Source organism: Perna viridis, chromosome 1 (assembly GCF_037379345.1).
Source record: "Perna viridis isolate PV_CMFRI_1.1 ecotype Kerala chromosome 1, ASM3737934v1, whole genome shotgun sequence".
NCBI lineage: Eukaryota > Metazoa > Mollusca > Bivalvia > Mytilida > Mytilidae > Perna > Perna viridis.
In genome coordinates, this window is record NC_142445.1 from 47,703,962 (window position 1) to 47,727,055 (window position 23,094).

The 23,094-nt window shown below is 30.9% G+C and overlaps 1 protein-coding gene across 3 annotated transcripts in view; it reads right to left on the minus strand.

Annotated features, from left to right (window-relative positions):
* Positions 1-1,282: 1,282 nt before the first annotated feature.
* LOC148629083 (uncharacterized) overlaps positions 1,283-23,094 on the minus strand; it is a 28,896-nt gene continuing 7,084 nt past the window's right edge. For 2 of the 3 annotated variants that reach the window (XM_088543518.1, XM_088543523.1), the window contains exons 6-28: positions 21,362-21,472; positions 21,052-21,136; positions 20,295-20,362; positions 19,870-19,923; positions 19,136-19,266; positions 18,623-18,755; positions 18,214-18,333; positions 16,952-17,107; positions 16,461-16,530; positions 15,670-15,780; positions 15,140-15,317; positions 14,894-15,008; positions 13,818-14,177; positions 9,568-13,506; positions 8,577-9,221; positions 8,229-8,282; positions 7,578-7,667; positions 6,065-6,359; positions 5,444-5,564; positions 4,977-5,080; positions 4,315-4,549; positions 3,980-4,038; positions 1,283-3,077 (exon numbers count right to left, since the gene is read on the minus strand). In XM_088543518.1, coding sequence (XP_088399644.1) covers positions 2,956-3,077; positions 3,980-4,038; positions 4,315-4,549; positions 4,977-5,080; positions 5,444-5,564; positions 6,065-6,359; positions 7,578-7,667; positions 8,229-8,282; positions 8,577-9,221; positions 9,568-13,506; positions 13,818-14,177; positions 14,894-15,008; positions 15,140-15,317; positions 15,670-15,780; positions 16,461-16,530; positions 16,952-17,107; positions 18,214-18,333; positions 18,623-18,755; positions 19,136-19,266; positions 19,870-19,923; positions 20,295-20,362; positions 21,052-21,136; positions 21,362-21,472 — 7,356 coding nt within the window. In that variant the 3' untranslated portion in view covers positions 1,283-2,955. The remainder of the gene's footprint in view (positions 3,078-3,979; positions 4,039-4,314; positions 4,550-4,976; positions 5,081-5,443; positions 5,565-6,064; positions 6,360-7,577; positions 7,668-8,228; positions 8,283-8,576; positions 9,222-9,567; positions 13,507-13,817; positions 14,178-14,893; positions 15,009-15,139; positions 15,318-15,669; positions 15,781-16,460; positions 16,531-16,951; positions 17,108-18,213; positions 18,334-18,622; positions 18,756-19,135; positions 19,267-19,869; positions 19,924-20,294; positions 20,363-21,051; positions 21,137-21,361; positions 21,473-23,094) is intronic. The other variant, XM_088543530.1, reaches the window with a different exon arrangement.

Here is a 23,094-nt window from a genome sequence, read left to right on the forward strand (position 1 = left end):
TGCAGTCCTACCACAACACTTGTTACTCCCGTAGTGGTATTAATTCAACGTGGATCCTGAACAATTCGAAAGACCTTTTGGAGACAATCAGTTCAAGATTATTATCTGAATATAACAAGATTATTATCTGAATATAACAGCATTAAAACCAATGATTTATCAACACTGTATACTTCTATTCCCCATACTCAGTAAAAATCCTGACTTAAAAACATTATACATTGTTGTTTTTTCTAAAAAAGATGGTACACCTAGATACATATATATATATAGTTCTTGGTAGAGATTCCTCATACTTTGTAAGAAATAATTTCAAATCATTTTCCAAATATACAGAAGATGTTTACAAAATGCTGGAATTTTTAATCGACAACATATTTGTCCAGTGTGGTGGACGTGTTTTCAACAAACAGTCAGCATTCCAATGGGAACAAATTGTGCTCCTTTACTTGCTGACCTATTACTTCACTCTTATGAGGCTGACTTTATAGCTGATCTGATCCAAAAAAGAATATTGTTTGGCTAGATCCTTTAATCTCAGTTTCCGCTCTATGGATGATGTATTATCTTTAAACAATCCTAATTTCGGGGATTTGATACATCGCATTTACCCCAAAGAACTTGAGATAAAGGATACTACAGACACTGTTCATATCACAACTCATACGTTATGCCAGAGCTTCCCGAAACTACGCAGACTTTTTGTATCGTGCTAGAACTCTAACAAATAGGCTTCTGGAACAGGGTAATGTTGCTACAAGATTGAAGTCATCACTACAGAAGTTTTATGGACATCATCATGAACTCGTGGATCGTTATGGTGTATCCATCTGCACCATGAAAACTGACTTATTCAACGGGTCATAGTTTTCCTTTCCTCATTTGTCTACCCTGGATTTGACTTTTTATGAGCAACTCGGCAGGTGTTTCTAGAAAAGCAGAGGATGCTTACCCTACCGGTGCACCTGGTCCCTGCTCCCAGCTTTTGGTGGAGCCCAACTTGCTTATTTGCTTTTGTTACTTTGTATGTATGGTTTTAGTTGCTTTGTTGTGAATGTCTGTTTTCCATGTCTGGTCTTTGTCCCTGGATTACATTCTTTTGATTACCACTATAACCTTGGTTCCCTTGATTACTCTTTGTTAAACTGAAGAGAAAAAAAATCTTGTAACCATTTTACAGAACTCTATTGATGTAAAATCATTATTAGACCTCTGTAATGCATCACAAATCAGACTTTTTGTCATATTCTAAACCCCTGTTAATAATGAAAACTCAATACTCTGTAGGTTAATATTTATCATCTGATATTTCACATTTACATTTATGTACATATTTACAAATTTAACAGGAGAGACTTGATATAGTGATCAAAGATGCACTGACATTAAAAAAGGGCTGAAATGAAAAGGGGCCACAACTCCTGACAGCTAAAAACATTGACCAGAAAAAATAATTGAATATTGCTTTGGTTATCATCTTGAAACCGCAAGTATGAAGGACAATTATACAAACAATTAGATATAAAGATCACTGTATCTTTCACCAGTGGAGGGTGTCATAAAATATACATTGTACAATATATACAGATAAGTAGTTATTTAGAACATTGATGATACATGTAGTATGAAAAAAACATTTATGCACATGAATATCAAACGAATAACTGATTAAACTTTAAACTGAGAGACACATGAAAGACATGCAACCAATATTATGGAAGAAAAACAACAGGTTTAAACAGAGTCTCTTCATAGTTTACTTACAAAGGTTAGACACGATTCCCTTAGAATTGTTTAAAATCATTATTTGTAAGGTTGTCATGATTAAAATTGTTTTGCCGTCAATACAAAGACTGATGGTTTCAAAGTACCCTAGTTCATAATACATAAAACAGTGGTACACACATTCAGACATTAACAAAACAAAAAATATAACAAAACCTGAGTAAACACAAGTACCTGTGAAAAAAAAAACAATCGAGTACTGAAGAATAGTGATCACCTTGAATATTAATACGTGAAAGTAAAAACAGACTTTTATATATCACGAAATATCATGGGAATTATGATACAAGGTAGAAATAACAAAACATTTAACAATCAAAGTGATTCTGGCAATACAGCTTGGAAAAAAACTCACATTTTATAGAAGGAATTGCGTACCAGTAAAGCAAATGATAACCACAACCTGTTACCAGTAGTCAATGCAAATGATTACAATTCTAATCAAAAAAGCAAAGCATAAAATCAGAATCTGCACATAGAGTTCATCATACATCAGTAAAATATAAACAAAAATAGGTATGAGTGGTAGATTCATGTTGTTAGGTAAAAAATAATTAGCATAGCTAGAAAACATAATCCAGTCACACACAAACAGTTATAAATAATCTTTATACAAGCCACTTACATTCTCAAGACACTAGTAAATACATCTCTTTATACAAAAATACATATATTAGCAAACACTCATAAATATATATGCTAGTAATATCAACAATCAAATATAAAGACTAGTTTCATTGGCTTTGAATTTATGATATATTTCCATTGTAACATAAATGAAAGTACGTGTACAAATATATACTTACTTCTTGAATAAAAAAGAAAAGGAGGCAGCATCATTTTATGGTTGTCATTAAACTTACAAAATTTATGATACCTAGAAATAAAAAAAAATTCTGAGCCCAAAATTTCATCTCTATACTTAGTACATCATACCTATTTCTTTTCAATTCTACTGGTACGAAATCACAAATAATTAACAGTTTAGATTATTTTTTACATGACAAATGGCAGTACAAATAATGTTACATATGTATAACAGAATTATGGCAGATGTATGAGTAACTCAGGAACCTTTCTGATAATATTTTATTTTTATATTTTATTTCTAATATTGATAAACTAAAAGACAAAGATAATTTGAAGCTAGAATAAGTGACAGATTGTATGTTATTGTTGTGCACACCCCTCTTCCACATCATTGGTTCTCTTCTTTGGTTTCTGTATGGGTGTTGGTTGTGTCGGTGTAAATTTAGGGTTCATCTTGTAATTATCATACCCAGTGTTCACATCTGTAAAAACATATAGCATCAGCCAAAATCTAGTTTAACACCACATCTTAAATATTATTTTTAAAATTAGTTGATTATCATTTAATGGTGGATTCACTAACACCAGTCAGTGGCATTTTTTTTTTTTTTTTTGCTTACTGAAATGTTCTTTTTTCCATATTTTGAAATTAAAAAGTTGAAAACCTAATTGTGAACATTCTGTTGCATTATCATAATGTAAAAACGCAAAATATTGCTTTTTTGTAGTTGTTTACAAAATTGTATTTAGTGTTAAAGGGTTAAGAAGTGGTTTTGTATTTAAAAAAATATAAAGTGAATGTTATGGAGAACTGAATATTTTGCCACTTAGCTGTGACCACAATATCTTTTCTTCCTCCCTGATACATAGCTGGTTTGTTGTGTACAACCAGAAGCCAATATTCAGTTAAAAGTTATTTGAATATTCTGATTTTGATCAAGAAGAATTTCACTTTAAAGCAGAAAAAATTAAATCTCCAAAAATTTTATTCATTTTTTTATAAAATGAGCTGTTTTTTGGATGAATTTTCAGTTTTTGCTTAATTTTTGTCAAAATTCCATGGCATGAACTGAAATAAAACTTTTTCAATGAAGACACAAATTTTAGTATTATGTGATTTTCAAATTAACTTGAAACCCTTCAATTTTTGTAACATTTAATATTGAGTTTTTTTCTTTGCTGATAGGTATAGTAGGTCTCCACTTCTTCTGCAGAAAGCATTGTGGGGAATATAATACATTTTCCTGTAGTTATATGTGTAATGTATACTGTGTAATTCCACTCAATGGAAGACAATAAAGAACTTTTTTAAAATTTTTATCATGAAAGTACAATCTCAAAATGCAAAATAATAGCATCAACCTAGCAAATAATCTATAATTACTTTCTAATGGTGCTCGTTGATGTTCATCAATTTGTGACCTCAATTTCTTTTCTTCCTCTCTGAAATAAATTTGTACATTAGTTTTTTTTGTTAACATTAGATCTGATGCATACCGGTCTTTTTGATGACAGCACTCTGAAAGACACTATTCTTTGATAAATACTACATTGTTTCAAATTCCATCAAACATTACCTCCGGTCTTATTATCAAGTAATAAAAAAGCTTGTCTCTGTGATGAAAATTACATAAAATTACCTTTTTTTTGTCTAAACAATTGCTGAATTACATTTTGAAATTCCTGTTCAGAGTTTGTAGCTATAAGAAACAGATTTACCTCAGTTCCAACACTTTCTTTTCTAATTCCTGATTCTCCTTCTTATCTTTTTGATATCTCTGGAGTTCAATCATCAGTTTCTCAACTTTCTTTTCGTATTTGGTGACTTTTTGGAGAAGTTTTCGATTCTCTTCTTGAAGGAGAATATTATTGAAATGATCAACAGCTCCTCCTGCACTGCTAGCTCTACCTATAGGCATGTTGTTCTCTTTCTTTATAGCATTGAAATTGGATACTGAAAAACAGGAGAAATTTAAAGATGTAGTAAACTGATAGTGGCTAAAGTAATAATATCAAATACAGTAAAAATATACTGTCGTCATAGGAAACAGGATTTGTACTTCTCTTTAAACAATAAAGAAGTGCACACTAACACTCAGTTTTATGTAATGGAAATTATATTCATTAAAAAATTCCCCATACAATTTATGATATATTAAGAGACACATACATGTATCACAGTGTGCATAAATCGATTTTTTTTCAAATCATTTCCATAAAACTTTTGATAGTTTCTATCTAAAATTCATGCCACATTTACACACTGTCTAACAGAGCATAAATTGTTACATCATCTACATGTTTATAAGTGACGAATAATATATCATGATACTGGGAAAAATCCTGGCTTCAAATGAATGAAGCATATGTAAGCTATTTACTTGTATCATCCTGACATTTCTGGTTCTCAAGTTCCCTGATCTTATCTTTGTATTCTCTGATTCTCTCTTCCAACATCTCATATGATTCCACATATGCCTTCAGTCTGAAAAAAAAAAACACCTTGTAAGTCAATTTCAAAAATTCAGTTTTTAATAGTATAAACACAAAATACATCAGGCTACAATATGACACATATATATTAAGTTAGTTTCAAAATATCAAGTGGCTGTGACAAGTACATGTAGTTGCTGAGAAAACTAACAAAAAAACAAAACAAATATGAGGTACAGAAAGACGGATGGATAGATGGATGGACAAGGGTAAAATAAAGATGGTTGAGAAGTAAACATGTACAGAAATTTTAGGTTTGATGTCAGTCGCATGTAATCATATGTACTAGAAAATGTCACAAAGAATAGCCCTTTTTTATAAATAATGAGGTCAAAATAATCTTTTAGAAGCTTACTCTCGCTGATGTTTTTCTTCATTATCTCTCACAGTGCCCTCTAAAACAAGTATTCTTAATTTTTTGTCACCAACTTCTTTCTCAGCATTAGATACTGTTCTCTTGGCCTCCTGCAGTTGATCTACAGAAAATATTCAATCACTTAAGTAAAAATAAACATCTGCACACCTTTCATACAGACATAAAAAATTGAATACTTAAAGAAACCACTCTAAGTATCAAAAGCAAATCAAAGACAAAATATCTTTTTACATTTAGAGTAAACTATCAACAGAACATGTTGGAGTGAACAGGCAGAAGACATTTTTTTTTCTTTTATCATACAAAATTTTTCAGAAAGAGGATTTAGAGAAAATCTTGAGTCTGAGGTGGTTTGATATTGGGGAAAGAACTCAATAAGTTAAATCAAGTATGAATTCATTTTGTGAAAAGTCTATGAAATAGAAACAAATACCTAACCTTCAAGTCAAAATAAAATTACATGTATTATCTTCATGAACAAAAGCTTCAGCTCATTATTAATCTGAGTTATGATGGGCAGATACCATGTATTTGGACAAATCCAAAAGACAGTATTTAAGCATACAAATTATAAACAAAAATAGTGTCATCAAAACTTACTGTAAGTCTCCGTAAACCTTTTCTTCAGCATTCTGAATTCTTCCTGAGCTTTTTCATCTTTTTTGACAAAACCTTGAGATTCCATTCCATCTATGTCCTGTTTAAGTTTATGGATTTCAACATTTCTTTGACGTATTTCATCCCTAAGTTTTGAAACTTTAGCCTCTTCATCACAGAACTGGTTGTAATATTTATCTGCATCTTCCTCTGCTTTCTTTTGTTCTTTCTCTGCTTCCTTCAGTTTATCATATAAATCATTAGACCTGTCTTTCTTTTCCAACTCTTCCTCTAATCTCTGAATATGGATCAAAACACAAGTTGAAGAAAAATCAGCTAAAATTGCCTTTTCACGACATTTCTGGTGATTTTGTGGGTATACATTGTACATGTATTTGAAGAAAAGATGGAAGAAAAATCAGTCAAAATTGGCTTTTCTTGACTTGCCGGTGTTGTTTTTTTTTGTGAATACATGTATCTGAAGAAAAGATGGTTTCCATGGCAACCACAATTTTATGATCAGATTTATACTGTTTTTCATTCCAAAGTACATATGAACAACAAACAAAATTTCAAAAAAACTGCAACCTCTGCATGCCACCTATAGTGTGAGTTTTACATGGAAAAATAATTAAAAGATAATCCTTAATCTCAGACCATTGTGAGTATTTGACAAACAATACATTTATCAATGCTGTTATACATGATAGGACATATCATTTCAAGGAATATACATGTACCATATTTCCTTAACAATCATTTCTATTTACAAAAGAAGTCAGAAAACAGAACTACATTTTATGAAGGCAAACATTGTTGCAAAATTTAAGGTAGATAATACCTAATACATGGAGCATTCTTTTATGTCATCTTGCAAAATAATTTCAATTATTTCAAATGATTTTTTTACATAAAAATTAGAATAGCAAAGTTAAAAACATTATTTTTATAAAGTCTATTTCAAGGGGAGATAATTGACGGGAAAATATTCAATTGAAATGTGGAGGAAATTTTAGTTTTTTTAATGTTGCTAGGAAAAGAGTTCGGTGACACCCAATTTTCTTTTTTGAAATATGAAAGAATGTCAGTTGAGTGTTCTTTATATAAAGTTATAAAAAAATTTTATCTACTTGTTTTTTAGAAGTTTGCAAAATACTGAATATTCCCAATGGAATCTATGTAAAATGTAGTAAAATATTGACTTTTTTAAAGCTCAATTCTCACAAAATCAAGTTCAGTGACCTATGTTTTTTTTTAAATTAAAAATCTGAAGTATGTTCATTCAGGGTCTTCCTTGAGAAAAGCTCAGAAAATTTATCTACTAGAAATATTAGGTATGATCTACCTTAAATCCCTGAAATAATTCATAAATGAACTGACAGACTTGCCAACAGCTATAATATACTCTTTCAAAAGACTTTCCTAATGTATAATAATAACAATAAACCTAATTAACTTCAATGTATCAAAACTAAGCAGTGTAATATTTTTCATATATTATTATTTCTTTTAGTACCTGAATAGAATTTTGTTGAATTTCTATCAGTTTACTATCTTTTGTGGTTCTTTCCTTCAATTTGTTGTTTTCTGTCACCAACTTCACTATCTAAAAGAAGGAATATAGTTACAGTCACAAAATTATTAAGTATACACTTACTCCATAGTTAGTGACATAGTTAAAGACTTATACAAACTTGTCTTCAGTGACCTTCTAAGCGAGAGCAAACATATGGTCACATAAGACAGGTGGTCTTTATACACAGATTAGTTTCACATAGAATACACTATATAGCATTATTTTAATCATTTAATCCTAAAGTTATTGCTGAATACAGGTGGTCACTGACAGGTTTTACTGTATCTATTGTTTATGTTATTTGTTTTGTTGATCAATAAATCATATACTGTTTCCCTTATTCCATCAAAATATCAATGAAATAAAATAACCTAACTAGTACTACAACCTGAATTTAAAAAAAAAAAAACTTTCACTTAATACTATTCTGATACAGTGACACCTTGGTCGTCTTAAGGCAAGTTTGAGTGAACAGAAATTTATATCATTTTGCTATTTTGTAGAATGATAAATGTATTATATTTTGTAGCAATGAAATAATGTATTAATGGTACTGCATCTTGTTATGTATTGTTATATAGTTCTCATTACCCTTTCTTTTGTAGCAATGTCCAAATGCTCCATTCTTTTACTAGTATTCATGCTCTGCAAACATAAAAAGTTGACAAATATATGAAATACTCAATAATACTTAATATTAATTAATTATATTAATATTACATGTACAACATAATATTACATATATACATAAACCAGTAAGTGTAAGCAATAATGTTGTTCTGTATTAATTGACACCTAACACCGTTATAACATGTTTTTCATCAATGGTTTATAAAATTCTGACTAGTTTTGGAGGAAACAAAATGTGAATTACCCAAATCAATCTATGTAAACAACTGTCTTTTGTGTCATGAATTACAAATAACAGAATCATTTTACCTCATTCATGTTTCCATTTTCCAATGATTTTAGTTTCATTTGTCTTTCCTCATAATCCTTCTGCAACTTCTCCAGTTTACCGTTTAACTCCCGAACTTCCTTCTCTGCTGAATGACACTTCTCCATTACTTCCAGCTTCTCAGACTCAGCTGTCCTAAGATCCTGTTCTATTTTATCCTTGTCTCCTTTCATCACAGAGAGGGTTTCCAGTTGTTTGTCAACTGTATCTTGTTTTTTCTGAAGTTTTTCTTTCCAGATCAGATCAATTTCAGTCAGTTTTTGTTGCAAGTCCTCATTTGATATCATATCAGTTAATGTCTGTTTAAGTGTGTCTATTTCAGAAACCAGTCCTTCACTCCTTTCCTTTTCTGCTTGAACTTGTTCCTGATACTTCTTATGCAATGTTGAAACTTCTTGCATCAACAAATCATTGTCATTTTTCAATATTTGTTCCGTTGCTTTAATGATTTCTATATCATCTTTTAAGTCAGTAATTTTCTTGTCAGCTCTGTCCTTTAACTTAGTTACCTTTGATAATTCAAATCTAACATCTTCCAATTCTGAAGCTAGTTTATCCTTTTCATTCTTTAAGTTCTGAGCCTCACTACTAAGATCTCCTAGTTTTACCTCTTGGTGTTTTGAAATCTAATATGTAACAATATCAATAATTAAATATGTCATATACACTTAACCTATACTGACTTTAATTCAACTAAAATTAAATTTACTGACCAAACAGAAATCTTATTAAGCAAACACATTAGAAACATAAGTCATAAGACCATTAGAGAAATTACATCATGATTGCAATGCAAAACAGTAAAAGTTTTATTGACAAAATTTACAACCTACAACTGCTTTCTACTACATCTTAAATGACAATTGCTACATGCTCATGTAAACCTGAATAATGTATAATAACCTTATATTTAGTATTCTAATTAGAGGTTTTAAGGTATAAAAAACTATATTGGATTCATCCTAGACTTACTTGGTAGTGTTCCTCCAATTCTTGTAACTTTTTAGACAGAGCATCATTTTCTTCCTGTAGCACTTCAGCCTTACATTCTGTCTCGTCATATTTGGATCTATCCACCATATTATCAACCTTTTTGTACATTGTGTCCATCTCCTCTTGTAAGACCTCAACTTTACATTCAGACTCTGTCAGTTTAGTCAGAACAGCTTCAAGCTCATCTGATTTCATATTTAGCTCGCTTTCTACTTGCTCACACTTTGTTTCTAGCCCAACCACTTTCTCAATTAATGACTCATTTGAGTCCTTGATTACTTGTTTTTCGACCTCCAGTGTTTCAATACTTTCTAAAAGAACATCAATTCGTGTTTTAAGTTCATCATTTTCCTCATTACCTTCAGATAACTTTGTCGATGCATCATTAGATTCTTGTAGTTTCTTAGTCAAACACTGGTTTTCCTCTTGTAGAGAATCAATTTTGCACATAAATTCCTTTACTTTAATCTTTCCTTTTTCAATTGTGTCAGATAGTTGTTGGTTCTTTTCTTTCAAAGATTCTACTTCATCCATGAAATTATTTTCATTGTACTCTGTATTTTCCACTAGTTTTCGCTCAAGATCCTTATTGGTCTCCTCGAGAATATCAATTCTGTTTTGAAGTTCCTTACTTATATCAGAGGCTTGTAGTTTGTCAACTAATTCTACTTTCTCTGCATCTAATGCTTCAATTTGACATTGTAACTCCTTTAATAAAAAAGAATCATTTCCAGTCCCTTTTTGATTCAAGTCATAATTTTGCTGTTCCAAATCTTTGATTTTCTCCTGCAGTTCATCAATTTGAGTGTGACTGTCATTAAACTGCTCAAATTTTTCAGTCAAATTCTTATTCTCCTCTTCCAAAACTTCAATTTTACATTCCAGTTCTAATATTTTAGCCTCATCACCATTCTCATTGGATTGTCTCTCATGTTCTATAATTTGATTTTGTGGTGGGTGAATCTGAGATTGACCCTCACTGTGTTCTATTTTTTTCAGCAATGTCTTATTTTCTTCCTCTAACACTTCTACTTTACACTCTAACTCAATGATTTTAACATCTTTGTCACTGTCCATATCTTCAGTGGATTTAGTTTCCAGCTCTTGAATTTTATCTTGCAGTTCTTGAACTTGTGAATGACTTTGTTCATTCTCCTGCAGTTTCTCAATTAATGCTTTATTTTCCTCTTCCAAAACATCAACTTTGCATTGTAACTCAACTAATTTAGCCTCATCCATTTCTATTGAAGAGTTTTTTTCAGGTAATTCGTGAAACTTTAATTCACGGTCTTTGAACTCCTCAAGTTTTAGAAGTAGGTTCCTATTCTCTTCCTCTAGCACTTCTACTTTACATTCAAGTTCAATAAGTTTGGTGTCACAAGAATCAACATCAGTAGTGCCCTTGTTTTCTACATCAATGATCTTATCTTGTAGTTCTTGCATCTGTGTCTTACTATCAATATATTCTTCCAACCTTTCTGACATAGTCTTATTTTCACCATCTAAAACTTCTATTTTGCTATTTAGTTCTAATACTAAGGCATTTTGCACTTCAACTTTTTCAACTAATAATTTGTTTTTCTCCATGAGCTGTCCCAACCTACTGTCTTGATCTTCATTCCCTGCTAGACTGCTAACTTCTTCAGAATTAAATTTGCTTTCATCATGTACTTCTGAGTTCCTGGACTTTTCTGAATTTTTCTCTAGCTTTTCTGATAATGCTTTGTTTTCTAATTCAAGTTCTAGAAGCTTGGTTTCAATTTTACTGTTTTCCTCAGCATTAGAATTCTCAATTAGTTTTTCCCTCAAGCTTTTGTTTTCATTTTCTAAAATATGTATCTTTTCTTCTAATCCTTGAAGTACTGGTGAAGAGCTGGATTCAGTTTGTTCCAAAAGATCTCTATTTTGTGCTTCCAATCTGTCAATTTGACATTGCAAATCTACCACTGTACCTGAACCAGAGGATTGTGGATTGTCTTGGACCTGGAGTTCTTTTTCAAGGACCTCAACTTTTGACTCTAATTCCAGACAATGTTTTTCTTTAGCTTCAAGTTTTTGAAGTGTACATTGATTGTCTTCAACTAAGAGTTTTATATTACTCTCCAGACTTTCAACCTCTGAGATGTTGTTTTCATGTACTTTTTCTAAAAGTATATTATTTTCATCCTCTAGAAGCTTAATTTGACTCTCTAGTTTTTTTAACATATCAATGCCATCATTACTTCCCATTTTCTCATTCAGCAATTTTTCTAGTTTCTGAGATAAATCATCTCTCTCAGATTCAAGTTCTTCAATTTTGTTGACATACATTTCAAATTTCTGTGCATACTCTTCATTACTCTTGGTTTGTTGACTTCCAACATCAGTAGAATTAATTTCGTCAGCAATATTTTTGTTTCCAGGTGATTGCCCACACTTCAATTCTTCATTCTCTACCTCAAGCTTAATTATCTCTCTCTCTAAGTCTTTGACTTTCCTAGAATCAGCTGATAATTTCTCAATACGTGACAAAAGACTCTCATTCTCGGCTTCAACGTCAGCCATTCTTGTCTCCAGATCCTGACAATGCTCTTTGTAGACATCAGTTAGTTCCACTTCTACACTTCTCCTATTGTTTTCTGACAAAGAGTCTGCCCGAACCTTTTCACCTAGAGTAACAAGTTGTAGTTGTAAATGTGCTATCTTCTCAAAGTTGATTCTGTTTGTATCTTGTAACTTTATAAATTCTCTCTTTATTTCATCCTTCTCAGTTTCCAGAGCTTTAATGTAGTGTTTCTCATCAGAAGAAAGTTGCTCTGTTAACTTATCAACTTTACATTGCAGTTCTTTGTTTTCATTTCTCAATTCTCCCAGTGACTGTTCAAGGCCTGAACAGTGCATCTTTAGTTTATCATCTTCTTTATCAGCTACAGATTTAATATCTGGAGCTACGTTTATTTCATCTAAAGCATCCTCCGTGACTTGATCTATTTTCTTTTCTTTCACTATCTCTTTCTCTAGACTGTTAACTTTATTTTCCATATTATTTTTGTCTCCATTTTCAGCATTACCTGTATTATCATGCCTCTCCCTAAGATCTTTGTTTTCTTCCTTTAACTCTTTTATTATGATTTCTAATTCAGTGTTTTTACTTTTTAATGAATTCATTTCCTCCTCTAATACTTGTCCTGTTTTTTCTTGTGATTTAATGGTCTCCTCTGTAACTGCCTTTAGTTTTTCTTTTAACTCAGTATTTTCAGACTCAAATTCTATCAATTTCCCTTCCAGTTCTTTCAGATCTTTTCCACAGCTGTCTAAGGTTTCATTCGACTCTGAATTTATATCCCTGGTTTCTAGTTTTTCTTTTAGCTCAGCATTTTCAATTTCCATTTCTTTCAATCTAGTCTCTAAATCTTCACAGTGTTCTTTCAATATGTCACTTAACTCATCAGCAGTGCTTCTTCTTGGTCCATGTATTTGGGCCAAACTTACAGCTTTTTCTAATTTTTCTTTCAGATCACTATTTTCCATTTCCAACTCCTTCATTCTATTTTCTAGATCTACACAATGCTCCTTCAGCACCTCACTGAGTTCATCAGCAGTGCTATGTCTAGGTCTATCTACACCTGTATGTTCTTTGAGTTTTGCATACAGCTGAAGAATCTCTTTCTCCAAGTCTGCTATTCTCATCTCCTGTTGGCTAATCATTTGTTTTGAGGAATCTAACGCAGCTGTTTTGATATCAAGTTGATCATTTGAGTCATTTGACGAAGACTTAAAATCATTAATCTCTTTTTGTAACTGTTCCTGACAAACAGCAGCATGGGAAACTTTGCCTTCTGAGTCTTTAAGGGCAGTTTGCAGAGCCTTTGTTTCATCACTGAGATTTGCAATCATGTCCTTCTGGCTTTTTAATGTCTCATCATTCTCTTCAATTTTCTAAAATACAACATATGTTTTCAATCAGATTATATACTTAAAATAATCTAAGTTTTAGTAAAATCACACTCAATATTAATTACAATGATATATTTAGTAAAACTGAACCGAAGTGTTCCATTTAGTAGTAGATCAATATAGTGTATAATCAGAAATTATTTCTTTGTTTAGTAAAATGTTGTTTTTTTTCAGACAGTAGAAGAAAATCTTATTCCATCATACTTCTTAAGTTCTCTTATATTATGGAAACAAAAATCAGCATAAATTCTTACAAATTCAATTTTCATACTTATGTGTTTCAGGAACCTTACCTCCTCTAGTTCTTGAACTTTCATGATGTACATTTCTAGGGAGGTTTCATGCTGATGTTGTAACTCTTCATTGATGTTCTTTAGATCAGATAATTCTCCAGCGAGCTTGTCCTTCTCGGACATCAATCTTTTTATTTCCACAGCATCATTGGGCTCATGATTTTCCTTTGGAGCATCAGTCTGGTGAGATCTAAGTGATGTCAGTTCATGCATGCACTCATCTACTTTTCTGGTCTGTATAGAAAGTCTGTGTTGAAGAAGAACAACTTCATCTGTCAAATCATTCTTCTCATTTTGAATCTTTTTCAAGTCAGATTTCAGCACATCAATTATCTGATTGTTTGTTGGGTTACTTTTCTCCTGTAAGTACACAGAGTGATGTCAGCATATAAACAAATAAGGTGTCAACACAGACACACTTTTCCACGAAAAACAAAATTTGGTTAAATTCTAAATTCATGACTATTAATAAAAGCATTTAAATAGGATCACTCCGTTGTCAGTCAATTTTCTACTAAAAATTATGTTCATTGGATGCACAGACTTAAATCAACACTTCTAGACAACCTTGTAAAGCTATCATTTTTTTTCCATTGTACTGTTATTTTTCTTTTTTTTTTTCATTGTCCTGTTTGAATGCATGCCCTCAATGTCTGAATTTATGTACTGTATATTATTGTTGGAAGAAGACTTCATAAGTTGGTACATTGTGTTTTATCCATTTTGTGACATTAACAAATAAAATTATTGTAAACTAAATGTAAAGCAGATACAATATACCACAAGATAACAAGAACCAAATTCTATCAAAATATAAAGCAGTCCTTTTATTAATGAAATAAGCACTTTGTACAAACAACACAATTGATATCTTGAAATATCATTTTTGTACAAACAACACAATTAATATCTTGAAATATCATTTTGAGAAATTGACTGTGAAATAAACATATGACTTATATTATTGTTCAATCCCTGAATGTTAAGATAACGAAATCTTCAAAACGAAAATACCACTACTGCACTTTAACCACTCACTGCCAATCAACAACCAATAAAAGAATTGTTTACTGTACCTTTTCCAACTCTTCCTTAACACAATCCAGTTCATGTATCATGTACGAGTGATCCTGCTGTGATAATCGACATTTCTCTTCATACATCTGTAGTAAGTCCTCATATTTATCTTGCCTATCAATAAAAATATTCAGTTGAGAAAAACTAATGAGTCAACATATACATGAGAAGTTTACAAAAAGAGGAAAACAAAATATACAATGTCTTAATATTATTACAGAAGAAATGTCAATTCATAAACTTACAAACGTCGAAACTCCTTTTCTTGTTCAAATGAATCTGTATCTGACTGAGGGGACTTGAAACTGACATGTCTTTGTCTCTGTTTTGGAAAATCCTCAAATTTCGGTGGAAACTCCATCGTAAAAAGGGAATCATCTTTTGGTAAGGACATATCAGCCAAGCTTTGTATTTCTGAAATATCTGCAATTAAAAAGGTAAATACACAAATTAATCATTTTCAAAAGATGAATCAATCAATCAATTTGTGAAAGGACTAAAGCTAGAAACCCACAGAATAGGCGCTAAACATTTGAACCCTTAAAGACATTTGATAAAAAAAGATGTCTGTTAATCAGAATGTCATATTAGTTTATAACAACTAGTAAAAATGATGTTTTAGACAACAGATGAGTAACTCTTAGGGAAATCAACTGTATTATTCTTTAAACTAAAAGGTCAACACATGTACATGTACGTTTCACTGTTCATTTCCAATACTCTCCGAAACAATTGCACTTCAAACTTTTAAATGTGAATAGAAAAAATTAAACACCTGCAAGGCCATTTTCATCTCTCCTGGATGTTACAAAAGATTTGGGAATTGGAGGTCTCTCAAAATCAACATCAATCCTCTGGCCAGACAAGTCTCTTGCAAATTTACTAGCTGAAAGTAAAAGAGGTAGTTATTGTACATGTACTAACTATATTTTTTTAGAAATACACAGCATATTCTCTATTTAGCATATCTAACCTTTTTTTGTGATAATATAAGAACTGCTTACCCTAAAAACTAGAACTACTTTACTCTAATGTCGAAATCACAATTGTAAATATAATTGTCTACCCTTGCTTTCATTGATCTTTAACAAGTATTCTCCACATTTTTATTTTTATCAGCAAAACAAAGAATTGTGAATTTTAAGAAGTGTAACTGAGATAATAATTGGTTAAATGACTTGGTGAAAGCCAGCTACTAAATGTTTATGAACTGTGTTGATTTTTTTTCAAGACAGATTCTTATATGCAAAGCTTAATTCTTGTGATAATAGTGATGTATGTTTCATTGAATCACATTAAAACTAAGTTGTCCAATTAATTGTTTTCCATATTTCACAATTTTGATTAAAGTTCAAACAACTGAGATATTTTCCTTTTTGGAAGAGTCTGAGAACCTACAACTTTTTTTCAGGCATTAATAATTAATAATATAATATCCAATCAACCTTCCTTTTTAGTTCTTGTTCCAAAAAAATGCCACAAAAATATACATCCTACTTGAAGACCATAAGTATGTTCTTTCACAATTTATAACACTAAATTGTAAAGACTGAACATACGACATACCACCTGGAAGTTCACGAGCTGCTCCTTTAGCTTTTCCTGGACACCAAGTCTCTCTCCTTCTCTTCAACTTCTGTAATGAAAAATATAAGTAATATACAATATGTACCAGTCACTACGTCTTTATGTTTATTGGATAGCATTTTATATAAATAATTCAAAAAGAAATATCATTGTAAGCATACTCATGATGTTCCCTAATTATTTTTTGTGGGAATGACAATATTAAAACATTAAAATAGCATTTGGTACAACAAGCAAATAAAAAGCTTTTTTGCTTTTCTCCTGACAAAAAAAGGCCAAATGCCACAAAATGCATGCAAAAAGTAAATACACAATAATATATATGCATGTGCTTCAAATCAGATGGGATACAGATAAAAGACTGTCTTAACTTACAAAATCTTAAATTCTAGCTTTACTGTATATAGATAATATAAAAATGTCTAATGTCTACAAATAACTCTGTTTTAATAATGGAATCTTGACAATACCTTGAAATTAGATTCTTCTTCATTCTCAGAGTTAGCCTTTATGATAAATTGTTTCAGTTTATTGATAGTTTCCTTGTGTTTTCTCTCTTGTTCCATTTTCTCCTCAAGCTTCCTTTGCATTTCTTCTTTTTGCATTACTGCATCAAAGTTCTTTAACTAAAACAAATTAAACAAATATTATAATATAGTACAGTTATCAAAGGTGGTGCACATAAAGATTATGAAACATCATTAAAAACAGGAAAACATGGTTCATTGCACACCAAATTTGTTTTATATCTAGATAAAGACTCTAAGCTTCTAGGCAATTATTTTATAATAATCTTGTATACTTTTATTTTGTCATCTCATGTGATACAGGTAAACTTGTCTTTAGGAGGTACAACTAAGGTAAGGGACATAACTCTTGAAATCAGTGATATGTTTGTATCACATTAAGCCTATCAAGCTTTCATTTAAAACAGAATGAAATCACACCAAGTTACATTGATGCTTACAGGAGATTGATGTAAGATGCTGAAACACTCAAATGATTTGTGTCCCTTACCCAAGGTCTACCTCCTTAAATATATATATTGTTGAGAAAGAAGTTAGTTAATTCTAAAACATTTACTATGTGAATGACATCAATTATCCAATTGAAACAAGTTGAGACAGATACCATTAACACAGGTTGTACTTGTTGAAAGGACAATTAAAAACCTATGAAAATGCTAATGTATGATGTTTAAATATTGTTAAATTTCATTGTGTCAATAATTGCTAGGATAAGATGTACAGTACTTCGTCATAATTGAGATTATTAAACATTGTAGGACCATTCCGAAATTATGTTGAGAATTTGTCAATCTATTCACCCAATGCAGGCTCACAACATATATGTACATCAGTTCTAAGTTTTTAAAGAATCTATATGCCATTGTAAAAAATGACATGGGGTAAAAATGCAGGAGTTATCTTATTAATAAATATGTTGGGAGAAAATCTATGCAGTTGAAAAACTATCCAATGAAATCCTGCATGTAAAATATTTTATTTTTTTGGAAATCTTAAGCATCGCACCGAATAACTGTGTTCCATTCCATTTCAATAAGAAAAAGAACAAAGAAGAATGAATCATAACCTTAGAGACAGACAGGCATATATTAACAAAGAGTAACATACTGATGTTTTTATTGACAGACATTAACAAAGAGTAACATATTGATGTTTCTGCAGCATTTAAATACTTTAGAAAAATGGAAAACATTAGAATATCAAACCTCTTCTATCTGTTTCTGCAGTATCTGAATTTCTTTTTTGCTTCTCTTCAACATAGCAGCATCAGACAAAGTTTCATTGACATGTGGAGCATTCTTAATAGTTTTGGCTCTAGATGCAAACTGCAGATATACCATAGGCATAGTTACATGTAAGTACAATTAACATTTTATAACAACATGTATACATGTATGATTGCATATGAAATGGACTTCCATGCCTTCACATATTTACAGTTATTTACTATTGTAAACACAGTCTGTTTAGTAGTGTGAATTTGTTGGATTTATTACAAACTTGTACCTCCCCCCCCAAAAAAAAGCATAATATAGAGCTTCTGTACAAGAAGTTAAGTATACTTCATCTATTGTTATGATGTTTATATCAGATCTTTTGTTAACATAAACTTACCCTGAGTGTGCTATGAGACTCTTCAATTGAAGCTGGGGTAATTGTAGCAATAATTGCAGTTTTGGAATTCCCACCAAGGGCATTCTGTAAAATTCTCGTGAGTTTGGAATCCCTGTACCCAATGTGCTGATGTCTGCAATGTTTTATAACTATTTTATAGCTACTTTTCAATACAATATTAATAGTACTTAAGTTTACACATCATTGGAAGACTGTGAAAGTACTATATTCATGGGTAACAATTACTATAGTTTATGGAGAGTAGTCATTTGTAGATGAAATTTTATCTTATGATCAAAACCTATCAAAATTACCTCCCCTCACATAAAGTACTCCTTTCACAATACAAAATTTGTTTTAAAAATGTGATACATATTCATCTAGGCAAAAAAAATACGAAAAAAGGCTACTTTCATCTGTCGGACTTAACTAGACACAATACTAACTTAACACTATTACTGAGTTTACTTATAACATAAAACTACCAAAACAATAACTAGACATAATACTAACCCAACACCATCACTGAGTTTACTGATAACAGTTCCCAACATAAACAAGCTCTTATTGATGGCACATCCCTCTTTGTATCTGTCTCCAGAATTCTCATGGGCTTTCTCTGACCCAGCCAAATCAACAAAGTTCTACAAAATTTTAGCAGAACAGTATGGAGGAAAATGAACTGTACATTTTCAATTTTTCATCTTTACTGAATAAACAAACAAAATCTAAACTACAGCATCTTATGTTACTGCTGAACAATTTATCTAATAACCACAAAAAAATACATTATACTTTCACAAAGAAATTTGTTAAAAACAAGCATAGATTAAACAAAATCCAGGCCTGGCACCACAAGTTAAAAAATACTTCAGTCTGAGAATATTTTTAACTTCCATGGTAACTTCAATCAAAGCCTATGAAATTGATGACATCACAAACAGCTAAGAATTTTCTCAGACTTAAGTAATTTTTAATATTTATGGCACTGGGGCCTTTTTTACAGCTCCATTTAATAAATTTTTCTATTCAATTGTGCCATTATAATACACAATTCAATTCAAAGGCACTAAGCCTCCATCTTTCATCGTAATTATAAGTACTAACTTTTTTACTCATTAAAACATAGAACAATAAATATGAAGTACACAAAGCATATAAACCTGAAATCACAACCTTTAAAAATTATACTATGCTTACTCTTATTTAAATACTGACAGTCAAATAATTCTACCTGGTTTACTTACTAAGTGGGAAACCATTACTGCATCTTCATCTCCCATTTCTCTGCTCTCAATAATCTGTCAAAATATTTTTTTAATTTGTATACCTCTGTGTTTTTAACAACATGGTCACATATCAGAATGAAAGGATTAAGTTTTGCTGTAAGATAATCTGTATCTTGAATTTATCAAATCTAAATGCATCTTGTAGATTCAGGTATGTTTCAAAATAAAATATGTGGACCACAAATAGGTAAAAAAAATATGTCCTCTTTGAGAAAGGTGAGACAAAATTCTTATACATATCAATCTCAACAAATTATTAACTTTACCTTGTAAATCAACACAAAAAGCCAAGACAAAACAAATTGTTTGCCTAATGCACTGTAATGGATTACTAAAGTAACCTTGTACCAGTGTAAATGACAAGTATTGTTTGAGTTACTTACCATTCTCATAATACAATGGGACCTCGAACTTCTGTCATTCTGTTTAGTTTCTGCCATATGTTTTCTATCTGTAATAACAAATGAAATACATCTAGCTCAAAATACATCTGGATACAACTATATACATGTATATTGGTACATTAAACAGACCTGATTTTAACAGGTAAACAAAAACTGCAGAAATGTCCAAACGGAAGTTGACATACAGTACAATAATGGTTAAATCTTGACTAAAAATTTGGTAAGATTGGACTATAGAAACAAATAAATACCTAACTGCATTGATGATAATATAGATGTACATGTTAGCAGTATGCAATTCAGGCAAAGCTATTTATATTTGATTAAAATAATTTACCTGCCACAATTATAGCAATGATAAGGTAAGAAATGTAACTATTTGTAAATCGACTACTTATCACCTCATTATAATTGTTCATTCAAATATACATGTACATATAGAATTTATAAAACAAGCAGTTGTTATAAAACAAGCAGTTGCACGCACTGTCGTGCTATGCGTGCTATGCATACCTCCACATGTACAGGAAGATGACATCAAAGAGAAACCATTGCATGCAACATAGACCCCCATCTATATAAAGCCACACACCAAATTTGAAATCAGTCCATCAACTGGGAGCCAAAATAATTGGGATGAAAATTCAATCAGATGAATGGACAGACGACAGGTGATTCCAAAATACCGCCCACTCATAGACTGGGGATATAAAATCAATATGTTAAATATACCAACCATTTCCAATATCCATGTAGTGTTTGACATCACCTATAGACATCACAAGTTCCTCTGATACCCCAGTAAGTAAAATGTTCTTGTCCTAAAATGTAAATAGAATAAGAATAGAATTTTGATTAATTTACATAAAAAGAGAAAAAATAATATCTTCAATAAATTCTCATACTCTTGATAGACAAAACTTGGACCTCAGATATATTGTGTAAACTTAAACTAAGAAAATTAACACTGCCAGTTGTTGATAAATCATTCATTTTAAAACACACTAAAAAGTCTAGAACAAGCTAAACAGTATTATTTTACTTACAAAATCTTCCTGTATACGTATGGGTTTGTCTTCACTGGAGAGGAGGTCAGAAACTTTCTCATTATATATTTCCATGTAGGAAATTCTTAAAAGAAATTCTTTGTCTAGTGTCTACAGAAAAGAATTTAAAATATAACTGGAATCAAGACCTTGACTGATATTGAAATATAAAATGACAACATTAAACAATTAGAATACACTGCCTAGAAATATATATATATATCTTTTATTATCTATTTGAATGTTTTCGGTTAGTATCAGTTTAAAAGTATTGACAGCATTTTATGCCAAATACGCATGTTAACAACTGGTATTTATTTTTTTCCACAGCAAACAAAAGTCATAGCATGTAACATCATTGTTAATAAGAACAATTGAAAATTAAAGAACCTTAGTAAATTTTTTCATAAGAGAGATACATGCAGAAGGACCCCAATAAAAAAAGGAATAAGAGTGCTTTTTTTAGGATTTAGACCTTTATCTTCTAACTTCTGTTACTCAGAATGGTAGTCTAAACTCCAGACTATCCAAATATCATTGTAGCAGAACAAAACATACACTTGACCTATAACTTTTTATATACCAAAAATCATGTCATAATCTGCAAGCATTTAGAAAAAAAAGTCAGAAAAACGGTTATTTCTGTGAATTTAGCTAAGTTCAAGGCCCATAATTTTGGTAAAAATCATTGGAGCAGACCAACTACAGCCTTGTCCTGCAACTTATCATGGTGAATTTAAATACTAAAAATTATGTCAATATCTGCAAGCGTTTAGAAAAAAAGTCCAAAAACTGTTATTTCTGTGAATTTTGTTAAGTTCAAGGCCTGTAATTTTGATAAAAATCATCAGAGCAAATTGAAAATTAAACTTGACCTGTAGCTTATCATGGTGAATTTATACCAAATATAATGTCAACAGCTGCAAGTATTTAGAAAAAAAGTCCAGAAAACGATTTTTTCTGTGAATTTTCCTAAGTTCACGGCCTGTAATTTCGGTAAAAATCATCAAAGCGGAACGAAACTTAAACTTGACCTATAACTTATTATGGTGATCTTATATATGAAAAATCATGTCAATATCTGCAAGGGTTTAGAAAAAGAAGTCTGGAAAATTGTTATTTCTGTGAATTTTGTTAAGTCCAAGGCCTGTAATTTTGGTAAAAATCATTGGAGCAAAACGAAACATAAACTTGACCTATAACTCATCAAGGTGAACTTATACATAAAAAATCATGTCAATATCTGCAAGGGTTTAGAAAAAAAGTCCGGAAAACTGTTATTTTTGTGAATTTTGTTAAATTCAAGGCCCATCATTTCCATAAAAAAACATTAGAGCAGAATAAAAGTTAAACTTGACCTAGAACTTATCATGGTGAACTTATATACCAAAAATCATTATCATTTTCAATATCTGCGAGTGTTTAGAAAAAAAAAGTTTGGAAAACTGAAGATGGACTGACGGACGGACAGGTCAAAAATATTATACCCTTCACAACTTCATTGCGTGGGTTATAATAACAAATGCATTGCTGAACTCAAATTAATCATAAGTGTTTATAAATGCTAAGTAGCTTAATTATCAAGAATAACCTATCAAAAAATGGAAACAAATCAGAGCTTTTTCTAAAACTTCTAATGCACTTAACAATATCAGTTACAGATATCTGTATCTTCTTGACAGCAATAAGTTTCATTTATATTTATTTATTCATTTACAAATATTAAGGAAACA